At 39.5% G+C, this 17,591-nt stretch overlaps 1 protein-coding gene across 1 annotated transcript in view; it reads left to right on the forward strand.

Moving 5' to 3' along the window:
• The window catches only part of SUSD1 (sushi domain containing 1), a 51,612-nt gene extending 37,813 nt beyond the window's left edge, over nt 1-13,799 (forward strand). The window contains exons 13-15 of the mRNA XM_083353776.1: nt 8,181-8,220; nt 9,685-9,778; nt 12,552-13,799. Of these exons, the coding sequence (XP_083209902.1) occupies nt 8,181-8,220; nt 9,685-9,778; nt 12,552-12,573 (156 nt within the window). The 3' untranslated portion in view covers nt 12,574-13,799. The remainder of the gene's footprint in view (nt 1-8,180; nt 8,221-9,684; nt 9,779-12,551) is intronic.
• The last annotated feature ends 3,792 nt before the right edge of the window (nt 13,800-17,591 follow it).

Below are 17,591 nucleotides of genomic sequence, written 5' to 3' on the forward strand. Positions count from 1 at the left end.
GTGTGATCAAGTAAGATTGTTTCCAAAGTTACCGTATTTTCTGGCATATAAGACGACTTTTTAACCCATGAAAATCTTCTCAAAAGTCAGGGGTCGTCTTATACGCCGGGTGCTGAAACTTTAGGGACAGGGCTGGCTGGAAAACCTGGAGCGGATCTTCCATTTAGTCTGCGCAGGGAAAGCGGGACCAATTGGAGAAGAAGCTGCAGTCTGTGATTTTTTACAGGTTGGGGTCTGGGCGTCTTTCCTTCTAAAGTTGAAGAGCAGCTGTAGTCTATCCCAACTTGAAAGGCAGGTGGGGAATGCAGTAGTCAGAGCAGCTGCTTAGCTCTAAGGACACATTTGACTCAGGAACTGGGCGGGCTGGCTGGAAAACCTGGAGCAGATCTCCCATTTGGGAAAGCTTTAGAGTGAATTAGGAAAAGTTTAATCCACTTGCACTGTTTTATGTTTACATGTTTGATGACAAACAGCCTTATGTTTATAAGTGACAGTTTTCCTACTAAGTACCTGCATGTCATAAGCATTTGAATTAAAATTACCATATTAAAATCAAATCTGATGTTTTTTTAATTTTTATTTGGTGTGCGTTGGAAGAGGGGTAGTCTTATACGGCGAGTATAGCCCAAACCCTATAATTTAACAGGAAATGTAGGGAGTCGTCTTATACACCCAGTCGTCTTATACACTGGAAAATACGGTATTTTATAGAGGGGGAAAAAAAGAAGCTCAATGATCAACACATTTATGATGGTAGGTGTAGTTCTTCACTTGTCATCTACCTCATTCAGTGACCGTTTAAAGTTGTGATGCAGCTGGAAAAGTAAGTTTATGATCGGTCCTCATAATATTCCTGTGATCGCCTTTCAGGCATTTTGCAACTGACATAGGTTTACGACAGTTGCAGTATTCTGCAGTCACATCATCATTGCAAAATACTGAGCGTTTTGCAACTGGCACACCTTTTAAAAAAAAGATTTTTATTGATTTTTCCCCATACATTCAATAGTATCTATTCAACAAACATGCAGTCTGAGTTTACATTCGCTAATACATATTTAGTTCCTAATCCTTTATTCTTTCCTCAAAGCTTCGATAAAATAAGTCCCAAGTTTGATAATATTTCGTTTCTTCTTTTTCCTTCAGCCTCACAGTCAGTCTATCTCCGTGCATTCTAATATTTTTTTAATTATTTCTTCATCTGATGGTATTTTTTCATTTTTTCCAATACTGCGCAAATATAATTCTTGCTGCTTTCGAAACATGCAAAGTCAAATATATGCTTTGTTTATCGGTCTTTTCTGGCATTATACCTAATAAAAAAAGTTCAGGTTTAAAATCTATGTGTTCTCCCAGCATGTTTTCTAGCCAGGCATGTACTGTATATTTTTCCAATAACTCTTTGCTTTGGTACATGTCCACCAAACATGGTAATAAGTGCCTGACTTACGTTTGCATTTCCAACATCTATCTGACATATTTTTAAACATTTTTGCTAGCCTTGCTGGAGTCTATAAAACATTTTATATAAATTTTCTTTATAAGAAGTTGACATTGTCAGTTTATAATTTCTTTCCCACAAATTTTGCCATTTTTCTAATTCTATATTGTATACAATTTTTTGCCCATCTTATCATTGTTTCTTTAACTTGTTTGCTTTCCATTTTCAAAGTTAATAGAAAATTATAAATTTTCTTAATTAGTTTCTCATCAGAATATGAGAATAGTAATATCTTATCAAAGTTTGCTCTTTGTAAAATCCATACAGTTTAACATCTTTATCATATCTAACTTGCATTTGTAAATGTGCCCACCATGATAAATTGATACCCTGATTTTCCATTTCTTGTTTAGATTTTAAATTCCCTTCAGAGTTTAGAAAATCTGTATGTCCAGATTTTTTCAAAATCAACTACCGTATTTTCCGGCGTATAAGATGACTGGGCGTATAAGACGACCCCCTACATTTCCTGTTAAATTATAGGGTTTGGGCTATACTCGCCGTATAAGACTATCCCTCTTCCAACGCACACCAAATAAAAATTAAAAAACATCAGATTTGATTTTAATATGGTAATTTTAATTCAAATGCTTATGACATGCAGGTGCTTAGTAGGAAAACTGTCACTTATAAACATAAGGCTGTTTGTCATCAAACATGTAAACATAAAACAGTGCAAGTGGATACAACAACAACAACAACAACAATAATAATATAATAATAATAATAATAATAATAATAATAATAATTAATAATAATAATAGTAATAATAATAATAATAATAATAATAATAATAATAATAATAATAATAATAATAATAATAATAATGTTGGAGGGGACCTTGGAGGTCATCTAGTCCAACCCCCTGCTAAGGCAGGAAACCCTATAAACCCTGTAAAAAATCACAGACTGCAGCTTCTTCTCCAATTGGTCCTGCTTTCCCTGCGCAGACTAAATGGGAGATCCGCTCCAGGTTTTCCAGCCAGCCCTGTCCCTAAATTTTCAGCACCCGGCGTATAAGACGACCCCTGACTTTTGAGAAGATTTTCATGGGTTAAAAAGTCGTCTTATACGCCAGAAAATACAGTAAATTTGGGTGTACAAATGCTTCCATTGTTGAAAGCCACCCTGGAATTTTCAGATAATTTTACATTTTATTTTTCCCCCATGTTGTTAATAATGCATTTCTTATATGGTGATTTTGAAAGTATTTATGAATTTTATTTTTCCTGTACCATAAGAAAGCATCCACCCCAATTAAGAATTATCCATTCTTTTACCCATGTTAATACAGATAATTGATAATATAAAACCCACTCTAGTAAACCAAAACCTCCATTTTCCTTGGCATCTTGTAATATTTTCATCTTAATTCTACCTTTCTTTCCTTGCCAAATAAATTTCAAAATTAATGGATTTTTCTCAGGTTTTATAGGTATTGTTTGGAATAGAAATAAAATTTTGGTCATATATTCACCTTCACTGTAGCAATTCTTCCTAATATTGACAATTGCAAGTTTTTCCATTTTTCCAAATCCGCTCTTATTTGATTCAATAATTTTATATAATTATCTTCTTTTATCGTTGAACATTTTACTGTTCAGTATATTCCCAGGTATTTAACGTTTTTAACTATTGTAGTTCTATGTTTTCTGACTTTTTTTTGTTTATCTGAAAGATTTTTAACGATTACTTTAGTTTTTTCTCTGTTTATTTTCAGTCCTGCTATTTCTCCACACTGTTATATCTTTTCCAGTAGTTTAGGAATCATCTCCAAGGGTTCTTCTAAAACAGGGGTGTCAAAATGCCAGCCTGTAGGCCGGACGTGTCATTGGAAAACAACGCCCACCCCATTGCCGGCAATGGCAAAAAACGATACATTGCGTGACATCACATGACGTCGCAAGTTTGACATGTCTGTTCTAAAATAAATACCAAATCATATGCAAATGCTTGTAGTTTGTATGTTTCACCTTTTATTTCTAGTCCTTTAATTTCTGTATCTTGTCTAATATTTCTATTTAGAAACTTCCAAGGTTAAAATAAATAACAATGGAGATAATAGACATCCTTGCCTTGTACCTTTTGTTATCTCAAAGTTCTGTATAATCTCCATTCACAATCACTTTCACTGTTTATTGTATATTGTTTTAATCATATTTATAAAGTTTTATCCCAAGTCCATTATTTTTAATTGCTGAATCATAAATTGCCAGGAAACTTTATCAAATGCCTTTTGGGCATCTAAAAATATTAGTGCCAATCGTTTCCCTGGATATAATTCATAATATTCCAAGATATCCATTATCACTCTTAAATTATTTTTAATTTGTCTCTTTGGTAAAAAAACCATTTTGGTCTGAATGCATAAATTCAGTTAAAAATCTTTCAGTCTCTGCTATTGAAGTAAAAATTTTATAATTCACATTTAATAATGATAAAAAGGTAAAGGTAAAGGTTCCCCCGCACATGCGTACTAGTTGTTTCCAACTCTAGGGGCCAGTGCTCATCTCCATTTCAAAGCCGAAGAGCCAGTACTGGTCCGAGGACGTCTCCATGGTCATGTGGCCAGCATGACTAGACGCCAAAGGCGCATGGAACACTGTTACCTTCCCACCGTAGTGGTCCCTATTTTTCTACTTGCATTTTTACTTGCTTTCGAAGTAAAGCAATTAACCAGTGGAACAACCTGCCTCCAGAAGTGGTGAATGCTCCAACACTGGAAGTTTTTAAGAAGAGACTGGCCAGCCACTTGTCTGAAATGGTATAGGGTTTCTTGCCTGAGCAGGGGTTTGGACTAGATGACCTCCAAGGTCCCTTCCAACTTATTATGCTAACTCTAAAAATTTTATAATTCACATTTAATAATGATATCGGTCTGTAATTTTTTATCTGTAACTTTTTATCTGTGTCAAGTCTGTATCTTCTTTTGGTATTACGGTAATATTTGCTTCTGTCATGTATTTGGGAGTTTAGCCTCCAACAAAAGTTCATTGCACAAGTCTTTCAACGGTTCACTTAATGTATCTTGTAAAGATTTATACAGCTCTGCCGGTAGTCCATCTGGCCCCAGTGTTTTCTCATTTGTTTGTCTTCTTATAGCCTCTGTTATTTCCATCATTGTTCTTTTTTCCTCTAGCATAGTTTTAACAGTTTCTGAAATTTTTGGAAAATTTATTTTCTTCCAGATATTGAATCACTTTCTCCCTTGGAATTTCTTCTATATCGTACAGTTTCTTATAATATTCTTTAATTATCTTTTTTATTTCTTCATTTTTAAATTGTAGGCAACCTTTTTCATCTACTAAATTATTTATCAGTTTCTTCTTCTGTTTTTTAAGTTTGTAAGCTAGCCATCTTCCTGGTTTGTTTGCATTTTCAAAAAAGTTTTGTTTTGCCCTTTTTATTTGCTGTGCCAATTTTTATGAATCCAACAAATTTAATTTATGTTTTATTGTTTCCATTTCTCTTTTCAGAATCTTCTTTTGTGAATTCATTTGCAGTTCTGATTCTAGGTTTTGTAATGTTGTATCTTCTTTTTTGTCTTCTTTCAAGAAAAACTCCATTTCTTTTGCTGCTAGTTCTATAAATTCTTTTTCTTTTAATATAGATTGATTCAAAGTCCATCTCAATTTTTTGGTATTCCTCTCCCTGTCATTTTCAAGGGGTTGTGGTCTGCCCTTGTACCTGGTTCTATCTCAAGCATACTTGTCCTCAATTCAGATGTCATCCAAATCATGCCAGTTCTGGACCAGGATTTATGACTGTTTGAATAAAATGTGTATTGTAATTTTCCTGGATTAATTTCCCTCCAGACATCTTGTACCCCAATTTCCTCTACCATATTAAAAAAAGTCTTAGATAATCTTTTCCTTCCACTTTTTCCTGTTTTGCTACTTTTGTAGTCTTAATATCCCATCCACTATTGCATTGAAATCTCCTGCTAAGCAAATATTTTGATACTTAGATTTCTATTGTTTTTCTATGGAGATTTTGATAAAATTCTTCCTGTTTATTATTTGGTGCATATATTGCTACCAGCAATGTTTGGTTTTGATGTAGAAATATTTGTACCATCGCAGTTCTTCCTTCTTCATCGGAATAAATCATTTTAGAGTCTATTGTCTCTTTTATATATATGGCTACACCTCTTTTTTTCTGCTGCGCTGATGCATGGTAAAAGTTTCCAATTTTTGGGTATTCCAGCAGTTTGTAATATTGTCTTTTTATGTGTCTCTTGATCTCATAGCCCTCTGTTCTCTGGGTATTCCCTCACTCTCTTGATCATGTTTCTCCTGTTCTTCTGTTTGTATCGTTGCTTCCTCAGTTGTTTCTTTTGTTTGTTTCTGGTCTTTTTTCTCCTCTTGATGATATTGTTCTCCTTCATTTAAAAATGCTTGATTTCTTTCATCAAAGTCATGTGCCTTCCAAACTGAGTCCAGTCGGTATATTGTATTATTCCGGTTGATTAAGATCCCTTCTGACATTAACCATCTGAAGTTTAACCTTTTGCAATTAGCTTTGTAGTTAAGAAGTGATATTGTCTTCGGGTGTCTCTTACTCTCTTGAGATCTGCTTTAACACCACAATTTCTTTATTCTTGTAATGTCTCATCTAACTTTTCTTAGTATTTCATCGCTTGTTGTTTTCTTTATGAATCTTACGTGAACTTCTCTGGGTAGTTTATATTTCCTTGCATGGCTTAAATTCATTCAAAATATTTCATCTATCTCTATTTGTATCTCTGCTTGGTCTGCTTTCATAGCCTCTGCCAGTAAATCAATAATCACAACTGCTATATCTTCTTCTCTGTCTTCAGGAATATTTTGAAATCTTAAATAGTGTTCCACTTTCTCCATTTGTAAAACTGCCACTGCCCCTTCTAGATTTTGATTTGCTTGTTCTAATTTTTCATTTTCTTGCATTAGTACTTCCATTTTTTGTCAATATCATCTGATTTACTTTCCATTTTCTGAATTCTTTGTTCATTTTTAACAGTCATTTGCTGATGAGGTTCATATTGTGTCTTTATAGCCAACATTCATTTAATTTATCAAAATTACTTTTTTTCACTTCATGGTTTCTCTGTATTGAATCTTGAATTAATTTTAATGTAGTTTGCATCTCAGTTTGAGCAGTGCTTATTTTCTCATGCTGCAACTTGTTTCAATAGATGCCTGGCTTGCTGGGCTAGATTTTCCAAAAGAAGGTGCAGAGGATGTTTTTTTTTTTCATACGTCTAGTGAGATTTGATGCAGTGATTCTTCAAGCCAAAAATATGGCTAAAATCCAAACCATGAAAAGAGCCAAGTACATTAGGCTAGATCCAAATTCTCAAGGAGAAAAAACAAGAAAAAAGGAGAAAAAAGCCAACTGTCTTAGGCTAAAATCCAACCATAAAATCGAGCCAATTACTTTAGGCTAAATCCAAATCCTCCAGTCAAACCACAAATGTAAAATGCCCGCTGTCTCCAAATAATTCCTGTTTTGGTTATATCCAGAGTCAACAGATATAATGGTAGAGAGTCTTTTCTCTTGCAAAGTCACTTTGTTTACACCAGGTGTTGTTTCAAGGTCAAACACTTTTCAAATTCTTTTATTATTTGGTATTACTGTAATATCTCCTTTCACCAGTAGATGTCCGCATACACTGTATTGTCTATATCTGGCTTTTTTTTTTTTACAAACTTTTCTTTTAAATTCTTTGTAAGTTATTTACCCTGGGAATTAAATCCAAAAAGATTTCCCACGTTCCAGAGGTTAAACAGTCTTTCTTTAAGTCGATCTAAGTTCCATTTTTAGGTATTTTTTAAATATTCCTTACATTCCTTCCCCCTCTTGTAATTTCTCGCCACTTTTAACTCTCTTCTCCCCTAGTCCTTCGTAGATTTTTCCCAATCAGGGGATCAGTATTTCTGAGTCCATAAGGAAAAGGAATAAAAAACAGGCTCACCCAGTTTCAGCTGTTGACAATCAGCTGTTTGGCGGAGCACCGTGGCTCCTCGCTTTTTTTCCTGGCTGACGATGACTTGGGCTGCCTGTGCTTACCAGGCAGCCTTTCTTCTGTCCTTTAGAAAAGTTTCTTCAGTCCATCTGGACCGACTGCTGTCTGGTCCAGACTCCCGAAGCTTCCCTTCTTCTTCGTTGCCCCTCCAGGGCAACTTTCCAACCCCTTGGGGTCGCCAGACCAAACAAAATTGGGCTAAGAAGCCGGAGCCCCGGTTTCTTTCATCTGTCTCATCATGGTGTCAGACCAGAATTGCAACTGGCACACTTTTACTATGATCTCAGCATCCTGCGGTCAGGTAGAACTAAGGATCAGATCAATTCTAATTTTCATTTTAATGAATATGTATTGTATGCTAAGAAAAACTGCATACCAAAAGGTGGAGAAAAGAATATGTAAAAATAGCATTTTATTGCTTTATTTGCATATTATGGCAGAGTGCCATACAAAAATGTAGAAATTCTGTGAAATGCATGCAAATATTGTTATTTTTTAAAAAAATAGTTTTAAATTTAAATTGTGAAACCGGATAGAAAAATGTAAGATGATATATAAGAAGTGAGGAGCACCTGTGTTCTAAAATTTAAAGATCTGCCCAACCTTATTGAGAATTAGAGTTTTTATGTATTGAGAAAAAAATAATGTAAATTTATGTGTGTGTTTTTCCCTCAGATGAAAACACAGTCCTGTGTAATATGGGCCCATATTAGAGGTAGGTTTTCTGCTGGGAAAAAAAAGTGCTGCACTGTTGAGGCAAGGAGACAAAATGACAGGGAAAAAAATTGTCAAGTGAACTACTATTAAATTTATTATCACTCCACACTGTTGCAAATCTATATTTCAGAGCTAGACACATTAACAACAATAACACCATAACAAATTTCTAAACAAGCTACATTCCTATGAGGGAAGTTTGTAGTGGGGTGCCCCAGTGTGCTCTGAGCCCAGTACTCTTCAACATCTTTATCAATGATTTGGACGAGGGGATAGATGGGGAACTCATCAAATTTGCAGACGATACCAAGCTGGCAGGAATAGCCAATACTCCAGAAGATAGGCTTAAGATATAGAAGGATTTTGACAGACTTGAACATTGGGCGCTATCAAACAAAATGAAATTCAGTGGTGAAAAAGTAAGGGCCCAATTGGCAAAAGGTTGGAAACATGCAGGAGAAGCCTTCACCCTGCAGTGGATAGACGATGGCTAAAATGATGATATGCAAATCACATTCAACTGAACACTGAGGCCTAGGCCTACACAACACATTAAGTGAAAATGTGGTTTGCTAATTTAGGATGTAGTGTGTAGCATAACTTGAGTGTTTTACAAATGATGCTTTGTAATTGAGATGTCTTGAATGACCCCAGTCAACAGAAATCTATTCTGAAAACTGGTTCCCTCATCATCCAAGGTTTTCCCCTCAGTCTATTAAATATGGACCATGATGTGTCACATTTAATTGTAGGAGGAAAGCTACAAGCCTGTCGTATACCAAAATTAGGAGTCTGGCGGCACCTTTGTCTAACTAACAAACATTATTAAAAGGCATAGCTCGCTTTGTCAGAAGCAGCCGAGTGGCTTAACTGATGTAAGATTGAAATTGGGATGAGAATGAAATTGTCAGTGGACAGATCTTTTGTGGATTGCTGGCATGTTTTTTTTTTCTTTATGGAGGACCGTTTGCAATTACAAGTTGTAATTTGGTCGTGGTTGCAAATCCTGAAGTCATTTGCTTATCTCTTCATGAACTTTCCTGCCCCCCACGCCCAAAACAGTTCAGGTTTTTGACTTGTTGTTTTTTGTTTGTTTTTGGAGGTAATTGCATCTAATCTTTGTATGTAAGAGATGGCCTTCATGTAAGAACAAGGAGTGTCTCAATTTAGCTTTGCCTTCATCTCTGATATTCTTCCTATTTTTTTTTAATAACGACTAAAGAGCTACACGCAGATCTGATGATAGTTTTTTGCTTGTACTTGACTTGTCCAGCTTGTCCAGTGCAAATTGCAGATCAAAGGGGAGATTTCTGGGCAATTCCCACTGCAAAGTGTGAGAAAACAAAGAATAAGGTGTGTGTGTGTGTGTGTGTTTCAAATGGTTACAGACTCTTATTTTCTGAGTTCCTTTATTACATGTTTTACAATTGGTAAATGGTGTTTTATTTTTTCTTTCTTTCAGATATATCATTCCCAATACAGCATTTGACTATTGTTATTTTAAGCTCAGTTGCTGCTATCAGTACCATCTTTTTATTATTACTCAGCCTAGCATGGTAGGTAACATTACGTGACTTACTTGAAATTATAGTTTATTTAAAGTCAACCAGTTATTCCTTTCACAATGCATTCAATCAAATAAGCAATAATTGATTTATAAAGATAAAATTCTCCAGCAGTCATATAATTAAATCCTGTTAGCAAAAAATGCGAAAGCTGGTTTATATATTTTCCTTAGAAAAATGTTCAGGAGTAGTATATTGGCCATGTCACTGATGCTTTTCACCACTCAAATTATTAAAAACAAGAAAGAACAATACTAAGTCAGGGCTTTTCAACCAGTAGTATGGGTACCATCTATGGTACATTGGCACCTGGCAGGTGGTTTGCAACCATCCTAGAAAAGTGGTAACGGGGGAGGGGAATGAGTTGAACGGTGGCAGCACCGCAGAAGCCTGAGCGAGAGATGGCTGGAGCTGCAGGGCTGTCAGGGCTCAGCGGAAGTGCCATGATCAGTGCTTCTTCAGAGCAGTCAGAGCCCAGAAGAAGCACCGATCAGCTGGAATGTTGCAGCATCTCCAGGGTCTTGTGATTTACATTCAGATGCTTGGCAACTGATTCATATTTATTTATTTATTTATTTATTTATTTTATTGCATTTATATACCGCCCTTTCCCGAAGGACTCAGGGCGGTTTACAGGGTGAATAAAAAAACCAAGATACAAAAGTTAAAAACAAATTTTTAAAAAAATTATATTTGTCCCTGCATAAATAAAACCCCAGTTAAAATAAGATTAATCCTCAGCCTGGGCCAGAGAGCTCGAAGAGCCAGGTCTTCAGGTCCCGGCGGAATGAACGGAGGTCGGGGGCAGTCCTCAGCTCCACTTGCAGCTGGTTCCAAAGGGCAGGCGCCCCCACTGAGAAGGCCCTATCCTTGGGTGTCGTCCGCCGGCAATCTCTTACCGGTGGCACCCTGAGAAGACCCTCCCTGTGGGAGCGCACTGGACGAAGGGAGCTTGGTGCCGGCAGCAGGTGTTCCCTCAGATATCCCGGACCCAAGCCATTTAGGGCTTTATAGGTCATCACCTATATGACGGTGACAGTGTCCCAGGGTCATATGAAGTGATCAAAACCTCCTGCAACCACCCAGCAGAGGGGGGGGAAAATAAAAACCAAGCACCCCCTACCCCACCCCCACTGCCAATCCTGAACAGGAGTGTTCACAACAATGAAAACTTTGGACAGGAGGAAGAGCGCCACCGGGCGGGCAGGCAGGTGTCTTGCTCGGCTGTGGCTTGGGGGGCACTTTTTTCAGTGCCATTGTAACTTCGAACAGTCACTAAGTGAACTGTTGTAAGTCGAGGACTACCTGTACTTCATCACTTTTTTTGGTCATCAAGTTTTTGACACCTTGCTAGGCGACTGGTGGTACTCGGATGTTGCCATATTCTAAAAGTGGCACAATGGGTGAAAAGGTTGAAAAGCCCTGTCCTAAGTCTCCTTGCTGCAAAATGAATCTCTTATCTAGGGAATAGTTGGGGAAAGGTAGGAAACTGAAAAGCTTTTTTGCCTGCTTATTAACAATGGAATTACTGGAAAGCCATTTTTTCACATCTTTAACTGTCTTGGATTTCACTGCTCCTTTTATCTATTTTTTCCTCAATACTTTTGTAAATGTTGCTAATATTTTATAGAATAGAATAAAATAAAACATTTTATTTGGCAAGTGTGATTAGACACACAAGGAATTTGTCTCCAGTGCAGAAGCTCTCAGTCTACATGCAAAGCAATAGAATCATCATCATCATCACCATCTCAATAATAGGGTGGAGTAAAGAAGATAATAAGAAGACTAAATGATAATGCTACAGCCATACTACATGTGTAACTATAGCAATAACAATAGCGCTTAGTCTTATATACCGCTTCATAGTGCTTTACAGCCTCGCTAAGCGGTTTACAGAGCCAGCCTATGGCCTCCACAATCTGGGTGCTTATTTTACCAACCTAGGAAGGATGGAAGGCTGAGTCAATCTTGAGCCGGTCAAGATCGAACTGCTGGCAGCCAGCAGAGTTAGCCTGCAATACTGCACTCTAACCACTGTGCCACCACAACTATACATAGACATTAGACAGCACTATGAGAATTAGGTGCTGATCAGATTGATGGTCTGAGTGAAAAACCTGCCCCTGTTGTTTTGACATGCAGTGCCCTGTAGCGCCATCCCGAGGGGAAGAGTCAAAGCAGTTTATGTCCAAGATGTGAGGGGTCTGTAAATAACTACTCAGTTCTCGTTCTGACCTGTGCAATATATAATATACAATATATGCAGTATACTACTGTATATCTATATCTATCTGTATCTATATATCTATCTATATTTTATCTATCTAATCTATCAAACTATAATATTATGTGACTACCCTGAAGAGCAATATAAATAACTGTAAAGATTTACCTATTGATTTTTCTAGTGTATTATAAAAGTATATATTCATGAAAAACTCTTTTAATAGGATCTGCCTGTATGTTTGACTTTTTCAAAATTATTACTTGTGTGAATCTTGTAAAACCTTATCACCAGAAATATTATATTCTGCCACTTTATAAGGCATTCAGACAGATTATATATTTGTCAATGTGCCAAACAAACATGGCAAATTTTCCTGCTGAGAAAGCTAAGCTGCTCAAAATATCAGAGTTAACTACATTTCCATTTAACTAAATGACTGTCCTAGTTACTCTGTCTTATTTTCTGTATTTCTGTGCTTCAACTGGTTTGACTGTGCTTAACTTTTTTCAACCTTTCCCCGATGTTTTTCTGCAGCAGCACTTTCACCTCCAGCTGAACCACCAAGGAAATGTTTTTGATAGACTGGATATTTATCAACTGCTATCAATACCGCCCAGGAAAGCAATGCATTCTGCAAACGAATTCTGCAAATGCTTTTATCTAATGGGTACGACTCCTGATCATTTGGAAGAGAATAAAAACAAGACACAAAAATACGGAGCAATCCTTCAGTGCTCAAGAGGAGGAAATCCATATGCAAAATACCATCTCCTGCCTTCCCGTTTAGAAAATGGGTTTTGATATCTTGTTTTCTTCATGTAGTTTTCAGTCCTGAAGCTTGTTATATTTGTTTACACACATACCCATTTTACACCCATAGCAAACCTGTGTATCTTCTGTTTCAGTTCACGTTAAGACACTGAATTTATTTTTGGATGGGGAATTACTGAATATTTTTTTAAATAAGAACCTTTAGTAACTCTTCTTTCAAAACTAAAATGGAACATTTATATTAGAGGCCCAGGTTAAAACCAGAAATACACATTTCCGAAAATCATGTAAAGTTGAATTTGTTTTCTTTTGAAATCAAGAGGACTTTTCCCTTTATTTCAATAGAATCTATCCTTACTTTTGTAATTTGCATCCACTCAGTAGGTGTTCATTTCTACTGAGTTGTTTAATGGGGCAAAGCTAAAAAGTTAGGATGTTTGATTTTTTTTACCATTTCTCATGACTTTCGGAAAATTTTACTACTTTCATATTTTGCAAAGAAGCAAAATTTGGTGAAATTTTCATTTAGCAAGAACTACAGTATTTTGTAGCCTCCCTGCTTCTCAGATTGCACTTAAAATTATGATGGGATATCTTTCAGAGGGTTTTTCAGATTAGAAGTTTTGTAGCTTTGTGCTGCAAATAGCTTACCCCTAGTGTTCAATGATCTGTAAAAAAAAACAAAAAAACAAAAAATGCATTTTCTGTTCAAAAGTAAAATTATTTCAAAATAGAAAAAAAAACACAAAAGAATTTTACAAGCAAAGTGCAAGAGAAAAGACAAGCCTCTTCCATGGAAGAAAACGTTGGGCAAATTGGAAAATATATTTCAACCTACTCTCCAATCCATGGAATTTCTAATTGAGATGCATTTGTCATTAGAATTTTTTAAAAATGTAGTTTTTGACGTACGATTTTAAGAAATAATTGGTAGAAAGCAGTTAAGCAGAAATGTTTACAGAACTTTGATGATCACTTGATTATTAAAGAAAAACATTTATTTTTCACTGAGTTATTCTTTTCTTCCTTATTTTGAAATGTATTATCGTTTTAGTAATGTTCCACATCATACAACTTTACTTCCTGAGGTAATCAGGCCTATGGATGTTCTGGTAGAACAGTAAGAATATGTACACATTCAAAATGATTTTATAAAATGTACTTTTTTTTCTTGTTCACTCACTTTCCAACCAAGTACATTAGCTATTGTATATTACACTCCTTGGCGCTTTGACAAATTTTGGAGCCCTCTCGGGCTATTAGTATCACTAATGGCTAGCTATAAATCACCTCTGGTGAACCTATTGGTTATTTTCATCTGTAAGGTAAAGGTAAAGTTTCCCCTGCACATGCGTGCTAGTCGTTTCCGACTCTAGGAGCCAGTGCTCATCTCCGTTTCAAAGCCGAAGAGCCAGCGCTTGTCCAAGGATGTCTCCGTGGTCATGTGGCCAGCATGACTAAATGCCAAAGGCGCACGGAATGCTGTTACCTTCCCACCGTGGTGGTCCCTATTTTTCTACTTGCATTTTTACGTGCTTTTGAACTGCTAGGTTGGCAGAAGCTGGGACGAGTATCAGGTACTCACTCTGTTATGCGGCACTCGGGATTCGACCCGCCAAACTGCCGACCTTCTGATCGACAAGCTCAGTGTTCTAACCCACTGAGCCACCGTGTGTAAGATGGTACAATTGTAAGATGGTACAATTCTGCAAAGAAATCTAGAAATTTATTGCTATTTTGTCCTAATTTTCGCGTCACGGCACTCACATCCCTACTCCAGGCATCAGGAATTTTCTTCCCTGGGCACCTGATCAATTTTTAAAAACAGCAATGAGCACCATTTTTAAGGATGTGACACTGGCATTCATTGGAACTTGGATAAAAAAAAGTGCTCAAGGAGAAAATCAACAGTATATTTATTGTGTAGTGGGTCCGACGCAAGAGAGACGCCAGCCGGTGTGTGAGTTCAGCTCTTTATTGGAAGGGGAAGTGAACTGAGGAATGAGGGCTACCTGGCATCCTTATATACCTGGCCAGGTAAGCTAACAGCCAATGGGGTTGGCCCTAGGTTTCCCGCCGAAACTGTCCAGGCCAATGCCCCCTGATGGCTGTTGCTATGCAGATTCCTGCATACATAACACCCCTCCCCCCTTAGAGAAGACCCACATAACAACAACAACATGCAACTACTATAACTATGAGTATATATATAAAAAAAACAGTGGTGTCCTTGTGTGAGGGTCACTTGCACACATAGTCCGACAGGTAGGCTGGTGTCCTGTGTGGACGGGTGGATCGTCTGGGTGTGCTTGGCCCCTGGGCTTGGACCGTGGGTTCCTGAGGCCTTTGTGCAGGGCTGCAAGGAGCCGGCATCAGGAATTCCTCCTCCTCTGGTCCCTGCCCTGTGACGTCCTCAGCTGGGTTGACCCCTCCTGGAGTGTGGTCCTCCTGTTGATCGTGTGCATTGAGTTCAGGGACGTGTGTGACGCGCTCAGGGGTGTGTGTGACGTGCTCAGGGACTCTTCCTCTGAGCTGATCGATGTGTCGCCTTATGCGTCTGTCCCCCTCCACCCCTACAATGTACGAAAGGGGTCCTGTTTTCCCGACCACTGTCCCCGGAACCCAAGGATGTCCAGCCCCATAGTTCCTTGCCCAGACCAGGTCCCCCAGGTTGAGGACCCTGTGTGTGGGTGATGATGGCAATGGTGATGGTAGTGATGCTGGTGATGATGGTGATGATGGTGATGTTGCCCTACCGGTTTCGGCTGCTACCCGGTCTGGGTGTAGGCGGTCCAGCTTGGTGATGAGGCGCCGTCCCCATCGCAGTTCTGCTGGGCTCTTGCCGGTAGCCACGCATGGTGTTGTGTGTTGGGCTAGTAAAAATTTGGCCAGTCTGTGGTGCCAGTCCCCGCTGATGATGCGCCGGAGTGCGTCTTTGGTCGTCCTTACCATCCGTTCGGCCTGCCCGTTGATAGATGGATGGAAAGGCGCAGAGGTGGCGTGCCTAATCCAGTTCGCCTTCAAGAACGCCTGGAAATCAGCAGCAGTAAACTGAGGCCCATTATCAGACATAATTACGTCGGGGAGGCCGTGTGTGGCAAAGAGAGCTCTGAGCACCTGGATTGTCCTCCCCGAGGTTATGTTGGGGACAGGGACTACCTCTAACCACTTGGAGTGACTGTCCACCACTACTAAAAATAGTTGACCCTGGAATGGCCCCGCATAGTCAATGTGAATGCGGGACCATGGCGTGTGTGTGGCCTCCCACTGGTGTACTGGTGCATGTGGCACTTCTGGCCTGGATCTCTGGCACGTATAACAGGCCTTGACCCGATCCTCAACCTCCTTATCCAACCCGGGCCACCAGAGGTAGCTCCTAGCCAGTGCCTTCATCCTGACCACCCCCGGGTGCCCTTCATGTAAGGAGTCCAATACCCTGGTGCGTAGTGCGGATAGAATGATGACCCTGCTACCCCAAAGGAGGCACCCTTTGTGTGTGGAGATTTCATCGCGTCTAATGAAATAGGCCTGAAACTCTGGTCCCAGGGATTTGTCCTGCCACCCTGTGCAAACCCATGAGTGCACCCTGCCCATGATGTTGTCTGTGGCTGTGTGGCTGGCAATGTCCTTGGCAAGAACTGGGCACTCGGGTAGTTCCTGCAGGGCTAGGATCTGTGTGGCTGGTGCTGGGTCTGGGTCGTGTGTGTCTAGGGGGAGCCTACTTAGACCGTCTGCGTGGCCCATCTCCTTCCCTGGCTTGTGTACCAGCTTGCAATTGTATGCTGCAAGGAAGATGGACCACCGGAGCATCCTGGGGGACAGAATCTGGGGGGTTTGCCTGTCTGTGGTGAACAGGCCCAGGAGTGGTTTGTGGTCCGTGAAGACAGTGAACTCCCTGCCATATAAGTAATCGTGGAATTTCTTGATTCCTGCCACGATTGCCAGGGCTTCTTTGTCTATTTGGGCGTAGTTTCTTTCTGCTCCAGACAGTGTCCTAGAATAGTATGCTATGGGGACTTGTGCCCCGTTGGGCTCAAGGTGGCTTAGGACAGCGCCCACACCATAAGGGGATGCATCGCAGGCGATACAAATGGGCTTGGACTCGATGAAATGGGTTACTGTGGACTTGTCCGACAGCAATGCCTTCAGGGCCTTGAAGCTTTGATCATGGGTGGCCGTCCAGGCCCATGTTGCCTGTTTGTCTAGCAGCCTGTGGAGCGGTTCAGCGATGGCTGCCTTGTGTGGGAGGAATGTATGGTAGAAATTCAGCAGACCCAGGAATGCCTGAAGCTCTGCTTTGTTCTTGGGTGTGGGTGCTAGTTTGATGGCCCTCACCTTGGATTCTGTGGGGGTGGATTCCCCTGGCGTCTACTCTGAACCCCAAAAATTCTGTGGAAGGAACGCCTATGCTGCATTTTTCCTTTTTGAGTTTGAGGCCAGCTGTGCGCAGCCTTGCCAGCACTTCCCTAAGCCTCCCTGCCAGTTCCTCTGCTGATGCTCCTGCGATCAGGATGTCATCAAAATAGGGGCAGACTCCTGGAATGCCCTTGAGTGTCTTTTCCATAACCTCCTGGAAAATGCCGGGAGCAACGCTGACTCCAAACTGCAGCCTGTTCACCCAGAACGCCCCCCTATGGGTTACTATGGTTTGGATGTCAGCTGTTTCCCTAGTGACCGTGAGTTGCTGGTACGCCTGTGCAAGATCGAGCCTTGCAAAAATGGCGCCGCCTTGGAGGGAAGCGAGAACGTGGCTGACCGCGGGAACCAGGTAAGCGTGCGGGTTTAGGGCGCGGTTCACCGAGC

Source organism: Vipera ursinii (genome assembly GCF_947247035.1).
Source record: "Vipera ursinii genome assembly, chromosome: 2".
Lineage (NCBI taxonomy): Eukaryota > Metazoa > Chordata > Lepidosauria > Squamata > Viperidae > Vipera > Vipera ursinii.